The 27,190-nt window shown below is 42.0% G+C and overlaps 1 protein-coding gene across 3 annotated transcripts in view; it reads right to left on the minus strand.

Annotated features, from left to right (window-relative positions):
- The window catches only part of B4GALT6 (beta-1,4-galactosyltransferase 6), a 66,266-nt gene that overhangs the window by 6,989 nt on the left and 32,087 nt on the right, over positions 1-27,190 (minus strand). The window contains exons 1-4 of one of the 3 annotated variants that reach the window (XM_039254444.1): positions 14,757-15,417; positions 14,209-14,333; positions 7,959-8,075; positions 1,614-1,801 (exon numbers count right to left, since the gene is read on the minus strand). In XM_039254444.1, coding sequence (XP_039110375.1) covers positions 1,614-1,801; positions 7,959-8,006 — 236 coding nt within the window. In that variant the 5' untranslated portion in view covers positions 8,007-8,075; positions 14,209-14,333; positions 14,757-15,417. Of the gene's footprint in view, positions 1-1,613; positions 1,802-7,958; positions 8,076-14,203; positions 14,334-14,756; positions 15,418-27,190 lie in introns of those variants that run through there. The other 2 variants (XM_039254442.1, XM_039254443.1) reach the window with 2 other exon arrangements.

A 27,190-nucleotide genomic window follows, 5' to 3' on the forward strand; every position in this document is an offset into this window, starting at 1 on the left:
TAAGGATTCCACAGACAGAACACCAGTTGGGGTTCAGCAGGGTCAAGAGGCACCAGTCAGTTATTCTCCCCCAGGCTAGTGGTCAGGGAGAAACCTGAGATCAGCAGCTAGGCAGATATGGATAAATGTGTGTGTCTGTGCATTCATTAACATGTATAAATTGTACATTAATTCCATTTATTGTTCTGCTTAAGAGGAAGTAACTGCACTATGACCAGAATGGAGAAAGATCAGATAAAATGAAGGTTGAACAAATAAACTAAAGGAGAGGAAACAGAAGATTGACAAGAAAACCTATTAGTATTTATTGTACACTGTCCGAAGAGACAGAATCACTAATCTGGGGACCTGGGCTTTCCTGTCAGCAGCTATCAGAGTGTGGGCACCGTTATGGAGCAGTGATCCTTCACCAGGCTTCATCCCACGGCCTGAAGTCTGCCCACTGTCAGGCCTATTCCTTAATCTGCTGCCATTCTCCCTAAACTACATTCTAATTTCTACTCAAACTTCCAAGATACCCTACTAACCACGGCATTAGTCTAGGTAGATCTGAGGATCATATTACATTAATACTTAATTATTTTCAAGTTAAGAAAAATCGATTTTGAATTTTTAGTTCATATGACCTACACGATGTTTGTTAGTGAAAATCAGTTACTCTGGATCTAATTTGATTCTAGTGGGCTAACCAAAACTAAGTTTCCAAGAACCAGATCCTGAACCTGGATGATCTTCCGCAAGCCCAGGCAAGCCCACAGTAATACAGGACTTGGAGTTCAGACACTGTAAATAGTAAGGAAAAGGTTTTTTTAATGATAATGACAAGCAAAAAAAAAAGAAAGGCATTCCTTTCCTATTCTAGTGCTGATTAACCTAGTCACGTGTGGAGCCTCTCTGCCTCTCCTGTGTAGGTTGGGCAGCAGGTAAAATGTGATGTAGGCACCATCTCCCCTCTTTTCTCCACTCCCATCAGCCATGAAAACTGTGACAACTTGCGTGCTTCCATGTCAATCTCAGTTACTATCAGCTCCGATGACGGTTTGCATTTCATGGTATGTGCAGTTAGAGAGAAAAAAACCAAACACCAAAAAACCCCTGCCTCTTATGATTAAAGGCAAGACAAGAAACTAGGACTTAGAAAGAGGACACACTGCAGAGAAAGGGCTTTCCGTGCACTGAAACAAACCACTGGAAAAGGGGAAGCGGAAGGGCGCTGCCATGTGCCATGCACGCGAGGCAGGGCAGGCCCCGCATACGTGATCTCACACGGCCCTGGGGACGGGTTCTAGGACTCCAACAAACAAGAAACCAGCATGCAGAGGTATGAGGACCTAACCAAGTCCTATCACTGCTGAATGTGGAACCAAGAGTTAAGTCCACATTTGCTCCATGTAGAACCCAGGTTTCTCTGTCCTACCAGCCCACGTGCAAAGCTCTGCGAGAGGCAGCACCTAGGGAGACAAGTGACTCTGTATCCTGGCTCCCTGTGAGGACGAAGCGGAGTTAAAGATACTCTTTAGGCTTTAAGACCTCTCAGATGCTGCCACAGGAATAGAGATCCCGCTTCAACGACAGTCTACCGTATGATACGGGGAGCACTGCGCATTACTTACATGTACATGTATTTATCCAGCTTTGCTGCAAAATGACGTGGCATTTCTCCACAACCGTAATAGTTTCGGTCATTTTCGGGTAGATGGTCCACATCGTGGAAGATTACACAGTCCCAGACGCTGTCTTTCATGGCCTCTTTGAAGCCCACGTTGAAGAGCATTGCACGGTTAAAAGGCTGTGTGCCGGTCTTCACAGAGAAAAACACAAATAGAGTTAGCCTTTGTCATCTGACTTTTTTCTACATTTTTCTAACTTGTTGATTCAGGGTCAAATAATCATTGTAAATACGTCCAAATCAACTAGATAAAATGAAATATTTCAGGATCTTCAAATATACGTATTTCCTTACTATGTTCTTTTGTACTTTAGTTCATGGAAGAAAACTACTGTTACCAGTATATTGTCAGATCACCAGGTTTACAGAATGATGTAATTCATGTTTCTGTTTTCCTCCAAATACATCAGAATATAGATCATTTATGACCAGGAAAAAAAAAAAGCCATGAGAAATAATACAGGTTCATTTTTTAGTGAAGCTTTCCGTATGTGTCAAGTCTAAGAGAAGCAGGAAATGAACTGACTCGGCACGCAGTAGCCCTTCTGTGATAGAACAAGGCCATGGAGAGCTAACTCCCTATGGTTAATGCTTACAATAAGGACACAGACATTTTCAGAGATGAAAACAATTGGAACTTGTTACAAAACCCAACATCTTTATTACAACCATTTTCCATTATCATTAAGAAAAATATATTCAAGTGCCCAGGCAACAACCACTTTCTGTTTTTATTACTCTTGCTTATGATAAAGACCAAGAGCACTTTAAGAGACAAGAGAATGGGAACTTAGTACACGGAACCCAACTTCTTACAGAATAATCACTTCCCTTTATTTACGAGGGAAGTTATATTAAGGTGCCTTGGCAATAAAAAGTTTCATTCTACATCTGACGAAAATAAAAGAGCAATTATCCATACCTTAGCAGTATTTCTCAAAATCATTTCCAAAGAAGACAGTAAAAAAGCGCAATGATAGGAGCAAATGAGATACACAACATGGTCACCACCACACAGTCATGCCTCAGGAGTGAGAAATCAGTAATTTTTAGTCCCAAGTCCCACACTAACTTGAGGTAATAGAGATCCTTTTACCTTTTACAGCGTCCTTCTTCACCAATGAAAAGGAGAGAACATACAGGAGGGGGGAGTTAAATTATAATGTTATTACTGGGGCATCAGCATCAGCTTGAACAAACTCCTCTCCTTCAAGGTTTTAAAAATTTGTTTTTATTAAATGTGGACATAATACTTCATGGCTTATCATAAAAATAAGAAGTTCATCTTCAAAAAGTAAAGTGTTTTACCTCCTCTAGTACTTTTTCTCCATATCGCAAGGTAATGAGAGTTCTGATATTTCCTTGCTTCCTTAACTTTAGACACTGTCCACTGACTTCGTACCAAGGTCATTGAAGATTCACACCACCACGCTCATTGCCCCTCCATCCATTTTCCCAGTGTAGTTATAGAATAATTTTTGGTAAAAGCAAAAGCATCTGCATATTAGGACTGCATAAATATTTCTGGAGGGTTGAGTGAATTAGGATTCCATTTTCTTTTTCAAACTGGGATTAATAACTGTCTTCTGTTTTCTTAGTTTTCTATGTAATTATAATTATTCTGTACAAAAGCCTCGATAGATATTCCCTCTACTTATTAATAATGGATATAATTCAAACACTTCAAGGTATCTATCAATTCCTTCTCCACCCCCTCAAGCCCAACTCCAGCTCCTGCTGCCCTGGATTCTTCTGCAGTCTGGACTGGTCTGACCATGTGTGACTCTCATCCTAGGACTTCTTCATTCTCCAGCATCACCCCTGTCTCTGACTTGGCTTTCTCTATTTGCTAAGGCACATCTTTCAGCAGCTTCCGGAGTAAGGGTCCATAAAAAAACAGATAAATATATATGTTTTTGTTTTTGTTTTTTTTAATCAATGAATGCTCAAAAATGCCATCAGTCTACCCTCACACTAGGTAAAAACTTCTAGGTTAAAAATCCATTTCCCCTAGGATTATAAAGGCATGGCTAAACAATCTTCTAGCTATCAGCATTACCAAGAAGTTTCATACAGTCCTGATACATAATCACTGGTAATTTTTCTTATAGAGCCTTCCTGATATCTTCTCTTTTTAATTTATATTCTAAAATGTCAAAATAACATGCTTCACAGCAGATTTGTATTTTATTCGCATATACACATGAGCCCCTTTAATCCAAAGACATGTCTTTCCTTCTGGGAAATTTTCTTATATTATTTCTTTGGCTATTTTCTCCCCAGTCCCTCCCCAATTTTTTTTTTTTTTATCTATTTTTCCAGAACTCTGCAAGGAAAGTCTACTACTAATTGCGAACACGAAACGCCAATGGCACTGCACAGGCGCCTTATCTCTGTGCCAGGATGTCTGGGCATCAGCTGGGGGACCCACTTCCCGGGTGGCTCACTTCCACAGCCAGCAGGATGCTGCTGCCAGGATGATGTGGTTTCCTCCCCACACAGCTGCTTGAGTGTGCTCACGACCTGGTGGCTGGCTTCCCTAAGCAATGGTGATCCAAGAGACCAAGGCAGAAGCAGCAATGTCTTTTATGACCTGCCCTCAAAAGTCACATGCTGTCATTCTGCAGTTTGATTGCCCATACAAGTCAGCTCGTATTCACTGAAGGAGAAGACTGCTCAGGAGTCTAGTTCCACGGAGGCAAAAATCCCCATGGGGCCATCATGGAAGTGGTTACCCCCATGACACACTGCACTGATTGATTTTTTTTTTAATGTTTTATTTATTTTTGAGAGAGATAGAGACAGCATGAGCAGGGGAGGGTCAGAGAGAGAGGGAGACACAGAATCCAAAGACAGGCTCCAGGCTCTGAGCTAGCTGTCAGCACAGAGCCCGACACGGGACTTGAACCCACGAACCATGAGATCATGACCTGAACTGAGGTTGGACGCTTAACTGACTGAGCCACCCAGGCGTCCCATGTACTGACTGATCTTAACTTCTATTTTAGGAGTTATTTTCTTAAGTTAATCTTCCTTATTCTGACTATTCTTTATGATGTGCTATTTTTGCAGATTCATGATCTTTATTCTATATACTGATTATGAGCTTTTGTTGTTCTTTGAAGATTTTCTCTGTTCCCTTCATTGTCTCTATTTCCTACTCTCCCTCTTGCTGGATTGGTTTTGCCTCCTCTTGTATAAGCTATCTTCAAAATGTGAGAACCCTCAGCATTTGTGTTTGAGAGTAAGGCACTGAACAGCTGGGGGAAGTCTCCACATACATGTGCGAGGACTGTGGCATACCGCTCTTGAGTCCAACAGGTACCCCACACATGCACACACACATACACAAGCAAATCCTTAACCCAAACCAAAATAAAAACCAAAAGCTCCTCTCCTCCCCACTGTGTTCTACATGTTCATAGCCCAGAAAATGGCAGCACCCTTGTAACCCTGGCACTGTCGACTATTCTCCACCATTGCTCACAATGCACATCCAATTCACCAGCAATAATATTACTTTTGAATCCAATGTAGCCCAACCTTGACCTCAGCTCACTTCCCCTCTATCACCACCGTAGTGCAAGCCCACATCTCCTCCTACCTGGACATCTGCAAAAGCATTCTAACCACCCTCGTTTCCACCCTTGTCCCATTCTATTCTCTGCACGGGCCTCCTCTTAAAACATCAGTTAGGTCAGGTCATTCCTCTCCTGAAAGCCCTCTGGAGTCTTCCAGCCTCACGTACGATAATCCAAGTCCTCACCGTCGCCTGTTAGGCCCTCCATTATCTGCTCCTCACGCCCTGACTTCCTCCCACACATTTTCCTCCACTCATTGTTCTAGTGACAGTGGCCTCTGCACAAACACACTACGCCTGGAATCCACACCCCATTATACTAGTCAGGGCTGCCCCAACTTCACCTCTTCCAAGAGGCCTTCCCTGAACACGCTATACAAAAGAGCACATGTCCATGTCCTTATTGTTTTCTTTGTCCTGACATTCAGCCCAAGCACCACCTGACACATCCTGAATGATTCACTGCCCATGTCTCCTCACCAGAACGGGGGGCCTTGCCTTGGTTTGTTCCCTACTGCGTCACCACTGTTGAATGAATGAAGGGGCTTTGTGGAGGTGAGAAAGTGATGAGCTGTCCTTTTCCTTTGGAGATGTCCAAGTATTACATCAGCCATCTCCTTCCTGGGGTGAACCTATTTCTCTAAGAAAGACACAAGTCATGCTCTGTGTCAGCCGGAGGGGTTGGGGGGATTCATTCCTAACTGCTGGTTTCAAAAACACCAGACAGAGAAAAGGCCCAAGGGTCCCCAGGGTCAGCACGCAGACTCACTCAACCCCTCCTGCTTCGGGGCCCTACAGCTTGACTGTGCCGGCACAGTCAGGACTTTGTCTGGTGTGGTTTCTCCACAGGGTCAACTCTGACTTCTTACAAGACACAATGGAGCGATCACCTGGCAACACGAGCAAAGGTGAGGAACTGGGAATGTGACTGTTTTGTAATCAAACTTTTAATCAACCCTGTGACTTTATTAGCCCAGTGCTTCGGTCCACCTGTGACACCTCTCAAGTGCTGGGATCTGCAGGAGTTTGTCCAGCAAACCGCCTCCATTCTTGTCACAATCATCCTCCATAAGCAAGGGGGTCCAAACATCCCTGTTCTGTTAAGGAGGTTCTCAGTGCTCCATCTCCTTCCTGACTTCCAGAAACGTGCTGAAATCTCTCAACAACCATCGCTTTGTCCTTCTGGTTTAAAACTTTTTTTTTTCTTTCCCTCTCATTTTAGACATTTGGAAAGGAGAAGTGGTAAATCTGTGTACAATCTCCCACTTTTATCCAGGAGTTCTGAGCCGTTCTTGAATTGCTTAGCACTTCTGGGCACCAGTCCAGCAGAAAAAAAAATCACTCTTCTATTTCATATGTGGTAAAGATGTTACTACCTCAAAACCACCCACTATCAACTATGTGGGCCTGAATTAATATTGATCAAGGCTGAGATTTAGACTTAAGAAATTTATAAAATATGGATCTTAGCTGCTCTGCAAAGGTTGCTCCATCACACACACAAAATAATTCAGTGATCTGGACTCTCAGAAGAATAGCCCTTTAAAAACACAACACTGCACCCTCTTCAAGAGCTCAGCTGGGAGAGCAGAGGACCATAAAACCACTGATGCAGACACCTCACCTCCCAACACATTAAGGAGACTGAAATCTCAATAAAGGAAACCAGCAATTGGTAAAACTGACCTAGAAGTTTTTAATTATAGATATAATGAAAGTAGCTAGAAATTTTGATTTATCAGGTAAAAAAAAAAGTCATAGTACAGGTTGTTACATTAAAAAGTACATGTGTACTATATGCACCTTTATATGCACAGGAACAAACCTTACAGGAGTGAGGAAATTACATACAGAGAAATGTAAGGTCTAATAAATAGCAAGGATTTCCAGGGGTAAAAATAGAGGCAAAAAGCTAAGAACAGATCTAGAATAAGCCACAAAGGAGCTGGAAAAACATATTAAATATAATAATCTTAGGAACAAAATTTGAATATTTTCCACACACACACACACAAACACAAAAACCCAAAACCCAGAAGCATCTAATAATATAAGCTAGATCACTTTATGTCTACTGATAAATAAGGGAATACATTTTTAGGCAGGCTTAGCATGAGTAAAAGGGAGTATCAGGATAAGATGAGGTTATCAATATCAAGAACCAAAGTACCCAAATTACAATATATTTGAAATACAAACAAAATACACCATTTTAGAAATACTACATAGAAATCACTAATAAAATTCATCAAATGCCCTAGTGTTTGGGAGGTGGGGTGGGGAAAAGATGAGGAAAGAAATCCAAGATGATACTTTTAAGTATAAAATTAGATATGACAGGAGTGAAAGAAAACAAAAGTAGGGCAAGTATCTCCAAACAGTTCAAATAAGACTGAAAGAAATTGTATACATGGAATACTGAGACATGAAAAATATTTATAGAGAAAAAATTAGCTGATAATATAGAAAAATAGTTCAAGAACAATATTCCACCTTAATAGGTAGGACATGATGATTAAAAATGATAGGAGCACATCAACTGATAAATGGGTCAACAAAATGTGGCATATATAACATGCTTAATCCTAAATGAGATTTTACCCAAATATTAAACCAGAGATTCACCTTAAGCTAAACATTTTTAATCCCACCATATCGAAGAGTTCAAGTTCCAGTATACTTAGATACCATTCTGAAAAATATTCTCACCTGTTCAATGACATAAAAGGCAAATTCCAGCCTCTGCTTCTGGAGCATTGGAATCAGATGCAAGAAAAAAATTGGGAGATGTTCATGGCGATTCCGGAAAGGAATGAGAACTGCCACCTTTAAAAACAAAATAGTCACATATGTAGATAAATATTGCAATAGCAAGCCCTGAAGATAAAGATAAAAACTGATCCTTAAAAATTTCCAAAGGTTTTAAAGTCAAACCTTTATAGGTTTTCTCTCTAGAGATCCCACAGTGAGAAAAAACAGACGGGGTCCTTGCCTTTGTTCCACTTCCGGTCTCGTGAACCTGGGAGGTGTAAGTGGGCTCTGAGGGCCATTCCTTAGGTTGTGGTATTTATTTATCCTATGGTCACCATGGGAAGTCATGGAAAGAGTTAAAAGGCGTGATAAAATTAGGCTTGGGGATGGCAAAGACTACTATGGAGAGCAGACGGGAGAAAGCCAAAAATCAATTCAGGGAGCTGGTTAGGATTAATGCAACGGTTAAGACAAAAGGTAATGGAAGCTGGAACTGAGTTGAGGCTGGAGAAAAAGAGAGGTACGTGGAGTTTTGAAACATTTAAAAACTAAATTAATAGGACTGGTTTATGGATTGGATATAAGAAGTAGGGGGAAGGGATGTGTCAAGAGTAACTACTAGGTTTTAAAGTAGATCATAAATAATAAATTCATGATTTTAAAACTGAATTTAAAAGAGATTCCACTTCAATATCTACTATCTTACACATGGCTTATCTGGCCTAGAGTTATTTTTGAGAAATATAACAGATATATCATAGAAGTTTCATAATAATATTAGTTTTTTCATTTAGTCAAAATGTAAAATTAAATTTTTGACACACTTTATGTTTTTTCAGCGGTAGGATAATACTGAATTTAAAATGAAATTGATAATAAAATTACATTAAAATGTTAAGCTTAACAAAAAAAGTAATGTAAGCAGTAGAAAACAAAGAAATTTCTCCTTTATAAATAGCCAGAAAGGTGTTTTTTACATAATCTAAAGAACAAAATAAAAAACACATATATAGAAATTAGTTTTTCAGTAAATTGATGTTTCTCCTAATAGGAAAAAAAATTACTGGGACTTTGAAAATCAAGACTAAAAACACCATCTATATATAAAATGTGTTAATATAAAATGGGAATAAATGAATAATTATCAATCATCACTTAACTCAAATCCTCTATTTCTTGGATCCAAACTTTGTCATACCAGCTAAATTACACTACAATTTAGACTTTGTCTTTGAAAATGATGAAAGTTTTCTAAACATTGCTTTTCTTAGCTAAACTGGCTTTATTATAATTGTGAATTTTCTAATGCAAATTGAAATTAAAACAAATGTTTTATACAGGTTATAAATCCCCAAATCATTAGATTTCCAAGGAATATAACAGTCAAAATATATCTAATTACAGTATCTATGTGTCACTTTATATTCTGGATTTTAAAATACAGTCTAACCTGGTTATAACAGAAAACTTTGTAGGAACATTAAATCTGGGATTTGCTAAAATTTCACCTAGACCAAACAATTTTTACTAGTGAATGAATAAATGCAAATAATTGAGACAGGGTAGGTTCAGGACCTGGACCTATTTGTAAAATCAGATCATGACATTAGACACAGTCAACAGAAATCAGTAACATTTACTAATGTATTTATTTTACATCACCAGGATAAATGAGAGAAGTTTTTAAATTATTAAAATACTTTTATTTTTAAAAACCCACAAACGACAATTTAGCAAAATTGAAGATGTCTAATCTAAAATCACCAATACTAATTTTCCCTCAATGCTGATGAGACAGTAGACAAAGAGACAATGGCTGCTATGATGCTGATATTTTCATGTTTGCACTATTTTATTTTCAGTGAGTTGTAAGAACTAAAGAGGTTCTGGCGCCTCTCTGCCAGCCCCACTTTTAATCCCATTCCCTTCTGGTTCACCCATAAGGTACCTCTTGAATGTAAGGCCCACAAGGCCAGAGCAAGGCTAACCCACATCTCATTCCTCCCCCACATGGCAGCCACTGCTGGTTCCGCACACACCCCACTGGGGACCTGCTGACAGGGGTCAGTATCCATTGCTGGCATAGTCACAGAACTCCCAAATCAAAACAACTCCCAAAGCAGTTAGGGACCCCTACGTTCTCTCTTAGGAGAACAAACCACTATGAAAAGTAAAAGGAGGGAAAGAAGTCAGATGGCAAGAACAAATCCCTACCACTGGCTTTACCTGAAGTGAACAGTGTGGTAACTTCTGCAGAAATAAGGGTCAGGCTTGCCCTTCCTCATTCTGAATTTGGCCACAAGGCAGCTGCCTGTGACATAATGTAAATGGGCTACAAAAGCAGTTAAGGTGAATTATTTAAAGGAAGATATTTAAAGGAAGAAGCTATTAAATAGCTGCCAAGTCCACATTAAAGATAGTCCATATTAATTAAATACGATTACACTGAATGATGGGTTGAACATATAAGAATAGACAAAGTTGTAGCCTCTAAGTCAGTAATTTATTCAAGGAAGTATTTAAAATATCAACACTTGGTTTTTTTTCCTTAACCTTATAAGGAAACTGAGAATATTAAAAAAGAAAAAAACTACCAGTGTCTTGGCAAATTCAAAATAAGCTAAACTATTATCTTAAAACAGCAAATGTCCACATTTTAATGAGACCATTATCAAATAATTTGAATACGCCTAAAACAAAGATTTTATTAAAATAAAGTGAAACAGTATCTTAATTCATTTGGCATGTTCCTTCTTGTGGCTGTGGAATGACATTCTCAATCGTTTACAAATTATTGTCTAGAAAATGAAGATCTCCGAGTTCTGCAATAATATATATATATATATTTTTTTAAATGAGGAATCTTTTTTTTTTTTTTTTTTTTCTAGGAGAGAGCGAGAGAGACAGCGTGAGCAGGGGAGGGGCAGAGAGAGAGGGAGTCACAGACTGAAACAGGCTCCAGGCTCTGAGCTAGCAGTCAGCACAGAGCCCGACGCGGGGCTCGAACCCACGAACCGGGAGATCATGACCTAAGCGAAAGTCGGACGCTTAACCGACTAAGCCACCCAGGCGCCCCTGCAATAATATATTTAAGGCTTAATAACCTTTGCTTCAGGACATTTCTTATGTGTGCCCTAATTTGCTGTGTGAGCCACTGTCATGTTGATGCATCTGGAGATAGACAACATCTGGTCATTACCTTCTACAAAATAACACTTCATCTTCACGAATCTCTCCTCGCCACCTCTTGTTCAAGCAAAATCATCCCATTCAGTTTGCTCCCACTTTAAGCCACTAATCTTACGGAATTTATGCACCTACATTTCTTGCTTATTTTCTCTTAACTCACCATGAGGAGATTAGCAAGAAAAGTGTTTACTCCATACATTTTTGCCACTAAGTTTCTGTCCTACTTTCAGACTTCAGGGACACCACCGGCTACGGTGTCCCTAGATGACCCGGCTGCAGACTTGCCTACTTGAGGGGTGTGGCAGCTCTGCGCCACTGACGAAGACAGAACACAGTAGAAGTTGCCGTGCTCTCTCTTCTGAAGTGGTTTCGAGTCCATCGTCCTCATCCTTCCCATTTCCAGTGTCCGCAGGAGTTTCTCAAACGGCAGGCACTTGATAGAAAAATGCAGGTTCTTGTCCCCTTCCACCAATAACATCAGAATGTCTGAGGACTAAGTTCAAGAATATTCACTTTACCAAACACCCTGGGTGGTCCTGAAATGGGTGGCTAAGACTCATCTTTGAGGACCGATCTGGAGCCCTTGCCTCTGAGCAGATACTCACAGCAGGCAGCTGTCTGCTTCTTTAAGACTTTGGGCTTTAGACAAAAGCAGTTCAGACCTCCACCTGACCCCGGAATGGAAAAGCAAGGTCACAGGTAAACAGTTCCCCTTTTAATGTCCAGAAAAGCATTACCGTCTTCCTCTTCCAACCCCCTCGCTGAGGAAGAAGCTTGCCTCCATAAGGTCTCCAACCTGTGCTGCATCTTCCATTTGAACCTATAGTGTTCAAAATACCTGAGAACTGCTGAAATCACTTGATTTAGAAGATCTCAGTTCCAATTAATTGGCCATCAATGAACCTAGCTGGTATTTCTTTTTAAAGAAAAAGAACCTCAAATATGAAGAATCAAGTTGGTAGCAGATGTTTACCATAAATCTAGTAATTTCTTCTTTCCCTCTCTCTCAACTCTGTTCCAAGATTAGAATGGGACATCATTAGAATGTAAACAGGTTGGAGGCAGGGAGAGGAGGGGAGAGTCCTTAATTAGTTAAATATGTCAACTACAAGTCACCTCTGAATCATGCCCAAAGTTCTTCTCATACTTTCAGCTGCATAACTCAGAACCAGAAACTGTATTCTGAGAAGGGTTTGCAACAAGTCATAATAAGAGCAGCATTACATATGGTTCCTGAATAAAATAAGCTTAGTTTTAGATCCTTGAATTAGCTTGCTCCTAGGAACTCCACTTCCAATATTGTTACCTAGTTATTCACATGGAGCTTACAGTCTACTAAAATCTTTAAATAGAACTACTTGTCTGTGATATACCTTTCACCCAGAAAGTGAGAAGAAAAAAGCAAACCATAAAATTTAAAATCCAATGTCTGATATAGACCAATTAAAGAAGAACAAGAATACTTGATGTTTCCAATCCCAGATTACTCGACCACACTGCACAATTCACACCCAAGCAGTATGGTGTAACCCAAAATATGTCTGAAGACCAACCTCCATGCGACCCCACAGCTGTTGAGATTAATTATGCTTTTTTCCCTCATTAGCATTCAACATACATACTCATCACCCAAGCAAGAAAAATAATTGATTTGCCCAGGATTTGTTTTAAAAGTAGAATTGTGTAAATTAGGTCCTATTTTATATACAAATTGTGAGGAAAAATCAATCACGAAATATGAAGATTCAACTGAGTCTGACCAGACAACCATAAAATAAATGATTTGCCAAATTTGTACTGGAATCCATTTAAGCAGCTTTACGACTTCTTTGAGGCAAAAACAAAAACAAAAACCCACATTTATTTAATAATTTAGAGCAAGGCTCTCTCTCCCTCTCTCTCTGCCCCTCCCCTGCTCGTGCTCTCTCTTTCAAAATAAATAAATATACTTGAAAAAAAATGTAACGAGGCATTTATTTGTCTTGTAACCTCAATTCAACAAAACTGGGTTTAGTTCTTACCTTAGACCAGACAATATGCCCTGTATTAGGGATGCAGATATAAATAACACACTTCCCCAACACAGAGAGTTCAAGGCCAGGTAAGTCAGAGCACTTTTATCTACATTCTCCTTCACAGCAGTGATTTTTTTTTTTTTGGTACCAAAAGACAAATATTTTAGCAAAATACTAATATTTAAAAGAGGAATTGTAAACTTTTCCCAAATTAAGGCTATATCACAATCCTTCAGATACAACAATTGATTTAATCCTCTGTAGTTTTCACTTGAATTCTGTAAATGCTATTTCCTGTTCAAACATAACCACCTTACAGGAACGTATGTGTATGTGCCCACTCGCCAATTTCACAGGACTGTAAGCAACTCTGATTTAAATCAGGGTTTGCAACTTATTGTAAACAGCAGAGGCAGATCATTCCCTAATAGTTGTTCACCCAGAACATTAAGTCAAACTCTGATGTGTCAAAAAGATGAAAAGCTTGTGCTCTGCCTTCTGAAACAGAGGTGAAGAACCCAGAGTTCTCCTTTTTGTGTCCCACTGTGGCCTCCAAGCAGCCTCTTGAGGATTTTGAGCCTCTAAGGAACACCCCGGGGTGAGACCCAACTGGAAGTCACAGTTCCAGGACTCTGTAGGGCCATGCCTGCAGGTGACAGTGATCATTAGGGACAGCAGCAGGATGCAGAGAAGTCAGAGCCTCTCTTCCAAACAGAACAAAGAGAAAACTCTGTTTTCCAAACCAATCTCAAATGAGGTATCTATTACCAGGATCTCCAAGAGACAACACATGAGCACATATTTTGAATATGCATAGGAATGGTTACAGTCTTCCCAAGTCACACTATTCAATCCCATCTGAACTGTCAATACCTATACATTAAATACAAAAACTCTGATGCCTTAAATTTTCAAGACAAATATATTTCACTATGTATTCTGAATCAAGCACTCTTTTCCCCAAACAGTAACAATTATATTACTTATGAAAAAATTTACCTCACCTTCCATCTGGGTTTACAGTCTTTAGGCCTCCAGTGACCTCCTGGCTCAATATCTAAATCCTTGGAGAAGAATTGATGAATTTCATCAAAACTGATTTCACTTACATTGACATTGAGGAATCCCCCTAGAAAGTCAAACACGTGAAGAATTGTTTTAATATGAAGCAAGACAAACAACAATCGGTAGGGCTGATGGCATAACTTAGTTGCCAGGAGAGTACAGTTTATACCTGTTGTCACCACATAATTGTCAGTATCACTCCCTTTCAGTTTTAGTTTGCATGATAAATTACACGATTACTCCACTATCTTTGGTAAATCAGCCACAGATAAGATAGATCAAATTGTTTAATATAGCAAATATTGTTAATAGTCTTTGGGAAATGTTTGCATGACACTACAAATTAGCTTATTACTGTAATTTGACAACTGATGCCCATATTTTAAAACTACTTTTAATTCTCACATAGTCGACCTAGGTAGCATGAGAGCATGGTTTGTAAGTGTTAATTAAGCGGTTCGATTGGCAGAAATCCGCCGAATCTTACCTTCTGTGTACTGGGGACACTATTTTACTTCTCTGTGCCTCAGCCTCCTTCTTTGCAAAAGCAGAGGGTAACACCCGCCTCCCCGTGTGGTGTCCACCGGATAAAAGAGTGCCATGAGAAGGATCAAGCAACAGCGTCAACCACACAGGTACATGCTCAACATATGTTAGCTATTCCTCCTGTCCCCTACTTTACTGACGTTTCTTAAGAGAGAGAGAATTCTCAAATACAACTCAACAAATTTATATGTTTACCACCTACCCAGTATCCCCTTGATATGCAAAACTGGAAAACTATAGGCTTTTAAGATATTCCTGGCCTAGCAGGTGCTCACTTTCTAAGTTCATAAATTTATTACTTGAGGTGTTTTTACTACGAGCTTTTCTGTTGCGTACCGCTGAAATGACAAATGACTCTGATGGAAAGTCATTTCCATTAACCCAAGTGGAAACAGAACTGGGAACTAACTGGGAACTAAGTTCTGTCTAACCTCTTCATCTCATAAAATACATACCAACAAATGAGGCTTCCCATTTCAAGTGCTCTGAGCCTGACTGGCCATGACTCCACATAGAAAACCCTCAGTTCTTCGAGAGAGAGCCCTCTCCTTTCCTCCTGCTATTCTGTATCCTACGGCTTCACAGCTGCCTCTCTTCCCATCCCTCCCTTCCTCCTAACTAGGCAAGAGTACTGGTAGCTTCCATTAAGCACTCAGGCATGCCAGCAAGAAGTAAATAAAAAACAAATGCCAGGTAACTGGGTGGCTCAGTCGGTTAAGCATCTGACTCTTGGTTTTGGCTCAGGTCTGATCTAGCGGTTTTGTGAGTTTGAGCCCCTGCGTTGGGCTCTGCGCTGACAGTGCTGCAGAGCCTGCTTGGATTCTCTCTCTCTCCCTCTCTCTGCCCCTCCCTGACTCATACTCTTTATCTCAAAATAAATAAATAAACTAAAAATTTTTTTAATAAAAATAAAATAAAATACATATGTCTACATTTCAAAGGATAAGCTCGGGGGAAAAAGAGTGCAATCTTCTAATGTCTGCCAGTTCTCCTGACTATGTCTGTGGTCTTTTACCCAGTCTTTCATGTAAGTAGCTAATCTTAGAAAGGTTAGGCTCACCTAAAGGAAAGAGTAACGTATGATCTTGAAGAGAAAGGGTAGGTCACAATGTAAGACTGATCAATCTAAGTACCAGCTCAGCAGACCAAGACTGAATCCACCACTGTAATCAAATAAAATTCACACAAATAAATCTGATGCACTTAATGGTATGCGTGATTGCTAAAATGATAGTCATTATAAATAATAGGCAGTTCATATAAGTTACTGAGGCTGGAATTCGTTACGCACTGTTAAACCAATTTTTTTGGCCTTTTTTCCAGCTTGTCTGCTTTAACAGCTGTAATCATCATTACTGTCAGCACTGTCCCCCAGTCTCATTTGCTGTTGCATTTTCATCTCAAACACTCAGGCGCTGGCCAATGAAGAGGCAAGTCTTACATCTCTCTTCTCAGTGGGCAGGGACTCCAGTGCCCACCACTTACTATCTCTCATGTGTGAAGCACCCCGAGTCCAGCCCACTTCTGCTGGGCCCCACCCCACACCGCCCTCAGAGTCCCTCAGCAGCCTTCCTGTGTGCTTGCTGCTCTTTCCTCTGAAACCCTAGTTGTACTGGCTGATGGCCAACGGCAACCCAGGGGCATGAAGGTGTCATGCCAGTCGTCACAGCAACATTACTATTTTGCCGGGGAGGGGAGGGGATGTTAGGGGACAGGCCTCCAAGATAGGATGGCCACCACTGGGAAAACTAAAAGTGTGATTGGAAAGAGAAGAGGAAGAAGAAACACAAAATTAGTGGGGTGGAGTGGGTTGCAAGGAGACAAACAACTCTGTTTTTCTGAGTTGCTGCCTGGGCACTTCAAAGTATGATAGCCCTATTTGCACCCACAGTCTCAACATTTAGATAAGGATGCGACTTTAGGATTTCCGCCATCACTTCCTGCTTTGCTTTTCCCCAGGGCACCTTTTTAAATAATCATTTAAAGTTAAGCCCATAAAAGAGTTAAGTGAACTCCGCCCCAACCACCCTACAAGTGATAGGTGCCCGCTACCTTGCTCTATCTCCTGCTCATTCACCCTGGAGCAGAGGCCTGCCCCTCCCCACCTCAGAGCCCCCTTGCTTCTGGAATCAGTAAGTAATTAAATCTTGTGACTCTACTTCCTTCATGTGGGTGTACTGAAACTGTAACTCCAGTCAAAATGACTCCGTGGGTTTCACTTCCCCAAAGTGGGAGCTTGGATGCTGCCTACCCCATGTGGGTGGCTTGTGCCCACTCATGCAGCAAGTCATCATCTGGGTATTCTTAATTCAAGATACCGTTCTGCTTCTCAACACAACTGGAGATAAAGATGGGACTGTGGGTGCAGTTTGTAGCCCCATATGATGTCCTGGAGCTGCAAATAGCTTACTAACCTCCTCTCCCAGACCACTCAGTCTCCCTGGGAAGGAGCCACTGCTTGCTGGCAGTCTGTGGCACTGTTTCGCACTGCTGCGTACCGTCCACAGATCCCGACCCTAAACTGTTGATGCTGTAAAAGTCAGACTCCCCTGCAACGCTGACCACCAGCAGGCTCTAGTCAGTGGTAGGTGTGACTACACAAGTAGTCGCTAAACGAGTCCGTGCTGTGTGTCAGGTCTGGAAGTAATCTGCAATCCTCGTATGCTAGAGTCCCGGCACTGGGCCAAGGTGAACTAGTGGGGACAACAGGGTCCTGCCACCTTTCCCCAGGCAGGGACAGTGGATGCTATCAGCCAAGGGGAGTTTTCTTAGATGAGTGCCACAGGCGTGGCTGGCTGCTGGGCCCACGCTGTTGGTGGCTGGGACTAGGGTGTTGAGCTTGGAAAGCCAGTCCTAACAGATGAGAGAGGTGATGCCAGGGGCATCACCAGTGCAGGAAATGCAGACAAAAACGGGAATAGACTCTCAGGAAGGGACCTCCCCCACAAGCCTCCGGAGTCTGCAGGGATGGGCAGGAAGAAGCTGCCTCACCCAATGTGGGTTTCTATGGCTTGGCACCAGGCCCGCCCACCCATCACAGTTATTACAGCGCGGTTCCCTGTGCGCGGACAAGCCTCGATGAAGCATGCCTCCTCTTCTATAAGACTGGGATGGGCTAATGGGCATACTACCACTTGACCTCCTTGACCCAGAGGGTGCCCTTGGGGCCAGAATCTAAGCAGTTCTTCTTAAAGCACCCCCACCCAATTATAAAGCCATACTGTTACAATTCTCAGCAATGTTAATTACAGCATAATAGGCATTAGCCCACATTAATGTGTAGCCATACATGAAAAAGATAATTTTCCTGAAGCCCAAATCTTGTTTGCCCTCCGCCCCTTCAGCCAGGAACACAACAGAGGGCCCTTAGAGATATTAGGGCCTCCAGGCCCTTTCTCAGTCTCCATGGAGAAGTGGCACCTCAACTCAGCTCTCTCATAAGATGACCAGAGGGCCCTCTGTGTGAGCGGTTCTGGAGATCAGGGGTCCCTAATCCAGGACAGCTCAAATACAAAACGGAAGCCTTTGCTCAGGCACTGTGGGCTCTTTAAGAGACCACCAGCCCACCTTGAAGGCAAATGTCATCACCGCTTGGAATGTCCCAGCCCTGGCACCAGGACCTGGGGTCCCATACTCTGACCTCTGAGAGTGGAAGCTGCCAAGGCTGCTGCCCTTGGGATCCAGAGCTTGTTTCTCTTCTGGGGGCGGGGGGACAATTACCCACATAGTTCCCTAATTATCCACTAGGACACAAATAATAGACAATCTTCCTATTCAAGTCTTCGGACAGTCTTAAATATTTTTTTACAATAGGCAGAAATCAGAGCTTATTTTGAGGGCTGCTATAATTCCGTGGCACCTTACCAGGTTCAACAAAGGCTGTTTCCCTAGTTAGTGGTCTACAAAGCTAATATATTGATCCTGTCCCCATCTGATCAGCAGAAGGACCCCCAAACATCTGTCCCTATGGCTTGCCTGACCTCTCTCCATGGTGCTCAACTGCTCTAATGCAGGACACTCTGTGATGCTTGGCAGGAGCCCCCAGGTGTCCTTTATAATCCTTCATATCTGCCCAGGAACCAACACCATATGATCTACACCTTGTCCCAAGGAGAATCACCCCTATGGCCTTGGGCCTCAAGGCCCAACCATCCGGGAGGGACCTCCAACTTATTTTAGCTTCCCTGATGACACAGTCAGTGTCCATTGTGTGTCCAGTGACCTGGGGCTGTCATACTATGTGGCTCTCCATGTGTGCCCTTCTTCCCTCAACGTCCAATGCATGTGCCTCCGTGCCAGCCCCCAGGAGTCCCCTACTCATACCAGTGTACTTGAGTCTCCCTGGAGCTACTCTTACAAATCACTGAACAGGACCCCCCAATTCATACCTCTGCCCCCTCATGTCAAAAGCATGCAGTATTCAAACCTGTTATACTGGTCACAGGTCTGCGGTTACCCCTCACTGGGACTGGGCTAGCTGCCACCGCACTAGGCACACAACAACGAATTGTTAAGATAAACAGCAACCTGTCAGCCACCCTGCTGAACACACTGGACTGTTACGCTGAAGACTAGCCCTGATGCAGCAGACAGCTTTGGATAACCATTTAGTTTTAGATTACCTACTGGCCAGGGAACGGGTATACGTGCTATAAAGGGCCCCATCTGCTGCATGAATATTAATAATTCTGGAAACATTCAGATAAATTTACAAAAGATGTTAACAGGTATACGTACTCCATTATCTCATCCACGTTTTTAAACAAATACCTACCTTAACCTTATTTATCCAAGGGCTTTGGTTTATTTTCTTGGGGTTGCTTGACCCCAACAAATGGAGAGGGTCGTTACAAACAGCACTTCAAATTGTTGTTTGTCTACTGATATTGTTGACTGGCATATTTGCTTTGCTAAAGTGCTTCATGTGCTGGGTGACCAAATCCCTGCCAGTGGCTCATAATAGCTCCACCGTCCAGATAGTGCCTATGATTTTCCCTAAAGATTAATGCCTAGGCATTGCGGGATCAGTTGTGGTGACAAAAACAACTATTGTTCTTCTGAAAAAACAACTTTGTTTTTCTGAGTTGCTGCCTAGGCATTTCAGACTCTGATAACCCTGTTCACACCCAGAGTCTGTCACTTAGATAAGGACTTGAGTTTAGGATTTCCGCCATAAATTCCTGCTTTGTTTTTCCCCAGGGAATCTTTTAAAATAATCACTTAGAGTTAAGCCCACAAAAAGTTAAGTGATCTCTGTCCCAACCACCCTACAAGTGATAGGTGCCCGCTACCTTGCTCTACCTCCTGCTCATTCAACCTGGAACAGAGGACTGCCCTTCCCCCAGCTTACTGAGCCCCCTTGCTTCTGGAATCTGTAAGTAATTAAACCCTGTGACTCTGCTTCCTTCGTGTGGGTGTAGTGAAACTGTAACTCCAGTCAAAATGACTCCGTGGGTTTCACTTCCCCAAAGTGGGAGCTCGGATGCTGAGGGAGCTACCTGCCTGCCCCATGTGGTGGCTTGTGCTAGCCTCATCCAGCAGGTCATCATCTGCATATTCTATTTTTTTTAACGCTTATTTATTAGAGAGAGACAGAGAAGCAAGCTGGGGGGCAGTAGAGAGAGGGAGAGAGAGAATCCCAAACAGGCTCTTTGCTATCAGCACAGAGCCCAATGTGGGGCTCAATTCCATGAACCATGAGATCATGATCTGAGCTGAGCTCAAGAGTCAGACGCTTAAAGGACTGAGCCAATCAGGCACCCCTATTCTGCATATACTTAATTCAATACACCAGCTCACTTCTCCACACAAGGTGTTAGGGAAAAGACGCCATGCACAGGAAGTGAAGGGGAAAGGGCACACTGCAGAGAAAGTCCAGGAAGAGTCACGAAGCAGATAAACCTCTTGCGATGTGCTTTTCAAACAATCCTCGGTAGAAAAACATCTCTCAAGGTAAGCCTGCGGTCAGGGAGGACCTGGGGTCCTCACCACTATACCCACTGAAGAGACTTTCACCTCCTTTACATACTCGATATCCTCTTCCAGTTTCAATCAAAGAAACATTCCAGTGCTTTAAAACCAGGAGAGGAAAAAACTTTCTGTGCTTGTAATTAAAAAAAAAAAAAAACAAAAAAACCTAAGCAATCAGCCAGGCTAGTCCCCCTTTATTTCGCTTGTTGACATTCCAAGGGCAACTGAAGAAAAAGGACCCGCTGAACTCCACAGGGAACCCCCAATCTTCACTCAGCACCTGTGCTAGCCTGAGCTTTTCCAATGAGAACGTGTGCTCACCCCAGTTAGAAATTAAAAGGTCAGGGGCGCCTGGGTGGCTTAGTCAGTTAAGCGATTAAGCGCCAAACTCTTGATTTCAGCTAAGGTCATGATCTCGTGGTTCATGGGATTGAGCCCCAAGTCAGGCTCTGCACTAGCAGCATGGGGCCTACTTGGGATTCTCTCTCTCTCTCCCTCTCCTCTGCTCTTCCCCTACACATGCTTTCTCTCCCTGGATCTTGAAATAAACAAACATTGTAAAAAAATAAAAAAGAAATTAAAAGGTCAAAAATATATTCTCTGAATCAGTTTATCCAGCAGAGCCATCAATCAGCACACAAAAGCAAATAACATAATCTATCAAATCTTGACTTTGACTATTTGGAAGGTGGAACTGGAGTTGGAAAGGAAAGGGCAGAACTGGGTGCCTGAAAAGAACAGGGGCTGCCAGTTAGCTAGAGGCTCAGGTCAAGTGGAAGAACAAAAGTCAGTTGTAAGCTACCCATCAGTCCTGTCAGCAAAGCCTGCGTGCCAAACTATTTCTGCTATGTGTTGAGAAAAACTTAGTTGCATCATTGATTATCTATGATATTTACTATAATTTTCTAATGCTGAATTAGCAAGACATGTGATAATGCCACCCAGTTTGGAAACTTAAATGGGTCTGGGGTCCATGAGGCATGTGCAGGCCCAAACCACAGGCTCATGGTAGTATGGACAACAACATACCACATGACATGACTTAGGACATTACTTTTTCTATGAAAATACAATTCTTAAAATAATAGTCAATACATATGAACTACCTAGATTTACATTTTTTCTTACATTTCAAGTAAAATGTAAGGCATATTATCTCTAGCCAGAGAGCTGCTTTCTCCATAAATCCACAGCCCTCTGCGACTATGTCACTCAGTTTAGGGCCTGTATCTATTTTTTGGTATCTAAAGCCTATAATTCTGGATCCTCTGACTTTTTATCACCACTTTGCCCTCAGGGTTTCACATGTGCACACCCCAAAGATCTGACTGACAGTGTTGAGAAAGATGTGAATTTCCTTAAGAAATATCCCATCAGATGAATTTCTCTCCAAAGTCAAAAAATGATTTTTATGAGAAGATAGCACATTCTCTCCCACATCCCCTGGGGCTGCTGCCTGCGCACACACAGCTCAAGGCTAAATGGCTACATCAGTCCTCTTACCCCCAGTCACCCACTGCCCCCTGTGGACCCAACACTAGAAACTGCCTATTTCCACTAGGGAATTACTTGGGCTTCGCAACTTCTGGAAATTTAGGCCTACTTAGACAAACGATTTCTTACTCAACTACTCCTAAAGTGACCAAAATAGAGAGATTTTTAGTCACACATCACCAATGCCAAGTGCAATGCCTGGACACTAGATGGATGAATGAGCGAATGGGCAGGAATGGCAAAGCTGGCCCCCGATCAATCTTGTCTCACCTCTCTTTCTGCTTTCTTCCTACCTGTATCTCCACCCCTTGGCGCTATCAGGTACTATAATAGGCCTATAAGACATTTGTGCAACAGGTGTCCCACATATAAATGACCCAAAATAACAGCCTCCATATAGCCCACGTTCTCAGCTCCTAATCCTGGCCACAGTACACAGCTCTTAACACTCAGTTTCTTCCCTTGCTTTTGGTTTTCTCTCACTTTACTCTGAATGACTACCTGAAACCCCTGGTTAGCAGTCTTCGCTTTTTGTCCTACTTCCCTGATAACCCACCCAATGAACCTTTGGTGCCCCCTGAAAGCCCCACAGCCTTTATCACCTCCTCCAAACTGTTTTCCTAGTCCCCAACTATTGATAAGCTGACCACCTCCTTTCGTGTCATAATCCTCAACTATTATCGTTATCTCCTCAGCTCTGAGACACGCACTCACTTACACTGTTGCATCCTGACACAGGGGCATACCCTACAACGTGTGCACGTAACGTACTGCTTCTTTCTTATTCCCAAGAAGCTGTTATGAAATTTATGATATGTCATGTCAAGAAAAAATGGTATATCATATATTCCTCCCATGGTTTCAAATGTGTTTTCTGGAACCATTTCAATGCCAAGAAACTTCCATATACTGTACTTCAGTGTTTTCTTCAGAATACCACCCTACTCTTTATCTTAAATGAAAAAGTGTTCTTCCTTTCAAACTGTGCCAAATGCTCACTTTCCTCAGTCTACAATCTTGGTGCCAGGGATAAAAGATGGTATTCTGCAGACTTATACCTACACTTTACAAAAAAACAAAAACAAACAAAAGAAAAACAAAAAACAAAACAAAACAAAAGACATTTACTTCCTTCTTTTATAAATTCACCCCCTTTGACCAGCTTCAAATATCCAGCCTTATTTACTGACTGGGAGGTACTCTCCCCTCACCTTGTATATCATCCTTATTATTTCTTTTTTGTACATCATCTTTACAAACTCAGATCTGTATTCACAAACCTTAAGCATCACCATTACCTAGGATGACTGGCAGTGTCAGAGTTGAAAGTCAGTCAGCTCTGGCTTAAATTTCTCTCTGCTATAGCCTCATTTTTCCAGTCTATCTAGTCTTCTAATAAGCAGCTCAGTAATTTTGGTCATGTGGCTAAGAATCACCAGGCATGGCTTTTTGGAATGAAGGTTACCGGCCCCATTCTCAAAGTTCCTGTCAGCAGACAGCCCTGAATCATGTTTGTGGCCACACGGCTTGACGTGAACACATTTCAGCTGCTGGAACTGCCCAGCACTGAGTCCCACTTTCCTGGCCAACATCTCATATGTATGTGGCCTCCCACTTTATCAGGAACATTGAAGCAATAGGCATGAACCCCCTTAACTTTCTCCACCTCATCTCCCAATGAACTATACTCACGCCTCAGGGGAGAAGAGGTTCCTGCTTTCCAAGGCTAATTCCTTGATGTGAGCCTATTTCTGTTTCCTTAAGCTTCTCCAGAATCTGGCTCCATGGATACTTCCCTTCTGCTTCCTTATACTTCCTATCTTCTCTCTCTGGAATTCCCAAAAACTTGTTCAAGTCCATATCTTCCTAAAGGCTTCTTCCCTTGCCCCCACCTCCTCCAGGTACCTTACTCCATTCTACTTCCCTTTCCCACCACACTTTTTTTTTTTTTTTTTTTTAACCAATGAGTTTTTATACCCCTCTGGGTCACTTCTCTGGACAGTGTACTTTGCATCCTACCCTACCCCTCTACTGAGACTGCATTTGCTGTGGCCTCCATTTTCTCCATGCTACATTCAATGGCTTGTCACAGGTCACAGGTCTTCATTCCATCTGGTTTGAGGTATGTCACAAGACAGAACATCCTCCCCTCAAACTGTGTCCTCGTTAGCCTCTGGGACACTGCTCCCTGAGCCCTCTATGTCCCTGACTGTTCTCCCTTCTGCTACTAACTACCTGTCACCCCCACAAGTGCCAGTAATCTCCAGGGACCCACCTTTAGCCTTCCCGTATCACTTCCTCTATTTCCAGCCTAGATCTCACTGATGAAATTCGGACTCTAAATTAGCTCTCCTGAGCTTTAAACAAGGCCCAACTCTAACTTCCTCATTAACTTCCCTGTTCTCCAAATGTGATGTTTATCCCGCATTACTTGTTTCAGTTATCAATCACCAAGCCAAAACCTTACTCATTAACCCCGATCCCTTGGTTGGCTACCACATACAGCCAATGGCACCCCTGGAGCTTCTCCTTGATGCCTCATCCTCTCTCCAATGCCACAGCCTTGGCATATGCTCTTGTCATTCTTCTTGGCACCGGCAGAAAGTTCCTTGCTGGTCTTCCAGATTCTAGTATTTCCCCATTCTCATCTACTTTTCAACTTCTCATCAGAATAATCTTTCTGAATACCATCCTAGTCACACTATTCTTCTGCTTAAAGCAGTGGTCTTTGCTCATTTTTGTTTTATCCTTTTTTGCCCCAGACCCTTTAAAAACTGGGCACCCTTATCCTAGAGATATGCACACAGGCCATAAATCAACCTTCTACATATATGCTTAAGGGCTCTGCTCCCTCTGAGGCCTATCTCATGGATCCCCAGGGATTCGTGGAACCACATGGCCCTCAAGGCCTCTCCCCTCCCTGTCCAGCCTCACTTCCCGCCCTGGTCACAGCAGACCACCCTCTGTTCTCACAAAACCCTCCATGCTCTCACACTGTTACCTCAGCTACCTAGTGAACTACCTTGCAAGACCTAATTACAACATCCTCTCTCACTGATGTCTTCCTTTTCCTTCTAGAAGGAACCACGGACTCCCTTTCATCACATAATAACCCATTCATAGTGAGCACGCTGCTTTTCTGTGAGCGTTGTAACCTGCTCTGGTAAGTCGGGGCCATTCAGCTTCATGTCTCCTCTGCCTGCCCCTGTGAACAACCCAGGGCCACTACATGTGTAGCCACGGTTTACTCGAAAATGGCTCCCATCTCTCTTTTTACTGTACACACATGCATGATGGTTTGTCACAGTACATATTCTTTGAGCTTCCCTGAAGCGTACTTACCTTTTTCCCTTTTTGCTGATTTTCATTTGAATTATTTAAATTCACCTCAAAAAGTCTTTATAGCTTTTGTTATATTCCTAAGTCTAGCAAATATAGCAATTACCAAAGTTAAACCATAAACGGAAATATTCCGCAAACAATAAGGAAAAAATATATGAAAGTTACTGGAAATGTATTCTGTTTGAAGAAGAATTAAAAGATAGGAAAACTCCAGGGAAGTCTACCTTCATTTTAATGCAAAGTACACAAATGACATTTTTCCCACTCTGCTTTACTAAAAAAAATCAAAATAGCCACTCAGCTGGCTCTGACAGTTCAGAGCCTGGAGCCTGCTTTGGATTCTGTGTCTCCCTCTCTCTCTGCCCCTCCCCCACTCTCTCTCTCTCTCTCTCAAAAATAAATAAACATTAAAAAAATTTACAAAATAGATTTTACAGTATAACTGATTGAATATAAAATATTGCTGAAGTCTAAGAAATCCATATTATCTGAATTCCAACTGGAAAAGTTACAACTTCATCTTTATGGTAATCCAGTGCTGATAGTCCCACTGCTCCACTAGAGAAAAATAAAAAAGAAGCTACAGCTAGATAACCAAACACACCAATGTTAAGCCTAAACTTCACTTTTGGTGATTATAGGAAAATTAAGTATCATTCATACTTGGACAGTTTTCATCAAAGTAGATCTTTTCCCTACAAGGATTTACTTTAACTATTATTTAGGGAGACACTGTATTCAATTGTTTTGTGTGATATTATAATAAGATTTTACACTTAGGTATTTTGTGCTGTTCTCTATTATTAATGGGAAATAATGTTATTAACTTAAAAAAAAATAAGGATACATAGCTAAGTATAAAACCCTTAACTCCACCCATTTCTTCCAGGTTTCTCATTCCCTTGATCATCACAAAGTTTGGCTCCATCAAAGCAGTGAGGAAGAAAGGGAATATGAAACTAATGTCTATCCAGCTTAAAGCCCTGCACTTCCTTTTATCCTTGCAACACTGCGAAGTTGATACGATACTTCCGTATTTTACAGATAGGCAAAGTGAGGCTTTACTTTGCAGTGGTCACGTGACTCAGTGAAGGGGCCCTTCCGGATGGCTCAAGCAAGGCCCTGTTGGAAGAAGCCTCATTATGTCAGCTGTTTCTACGGTCCCTTTCTAAGCAGTTATTTGCACATGACCAATTTTCTAATTAGGACTTGGGGTTGGTGCTGGACCCAAAGCCAGCAGCCCACGAGGAGGCCTTCTGTGAAAAGGTGGCTGGCCAACCAGTGTGATCCTCTCTTGTGAAGAACCAGGACTCCAGTGGCAGCAGGACATTCAGCGACAAGGCCGTGAATGTGCAGCAGGCCTGACACAATCTCTCAAGCACCGCGACAGGGGCATTTACAGGTTCTGGGCTGGAGGAGAGCAGTGCTAGTAGCAAGGCCTGGCAGGCAGATGCTTTTAAACAGAGTTTAATTAGTACCCATAAAGCAGTAATTAAGAAAATGGCAACTAAACCGAGAACAGAAAGATTTCCTAAGACTATGAACCCTTGAATACGCAAATTATGAAAA

This window comes from Hyaena hyaena, unplaced genomic scaffold (genome assembly GCF_003009895.1).
Source record: "Hyaena hyaena isolate Hyena2069 unplaced genomic scaffold, ASM300989v1 scaffold_490, whole genome shotgun sequence".
In the NCBI taxonomy this organism is placed as follows: Eukaryota; Metazoa; Chordata; class Mammalia; order Carnivora; family Hyaenidae; genus Hyaena; species Hyaena hyaena.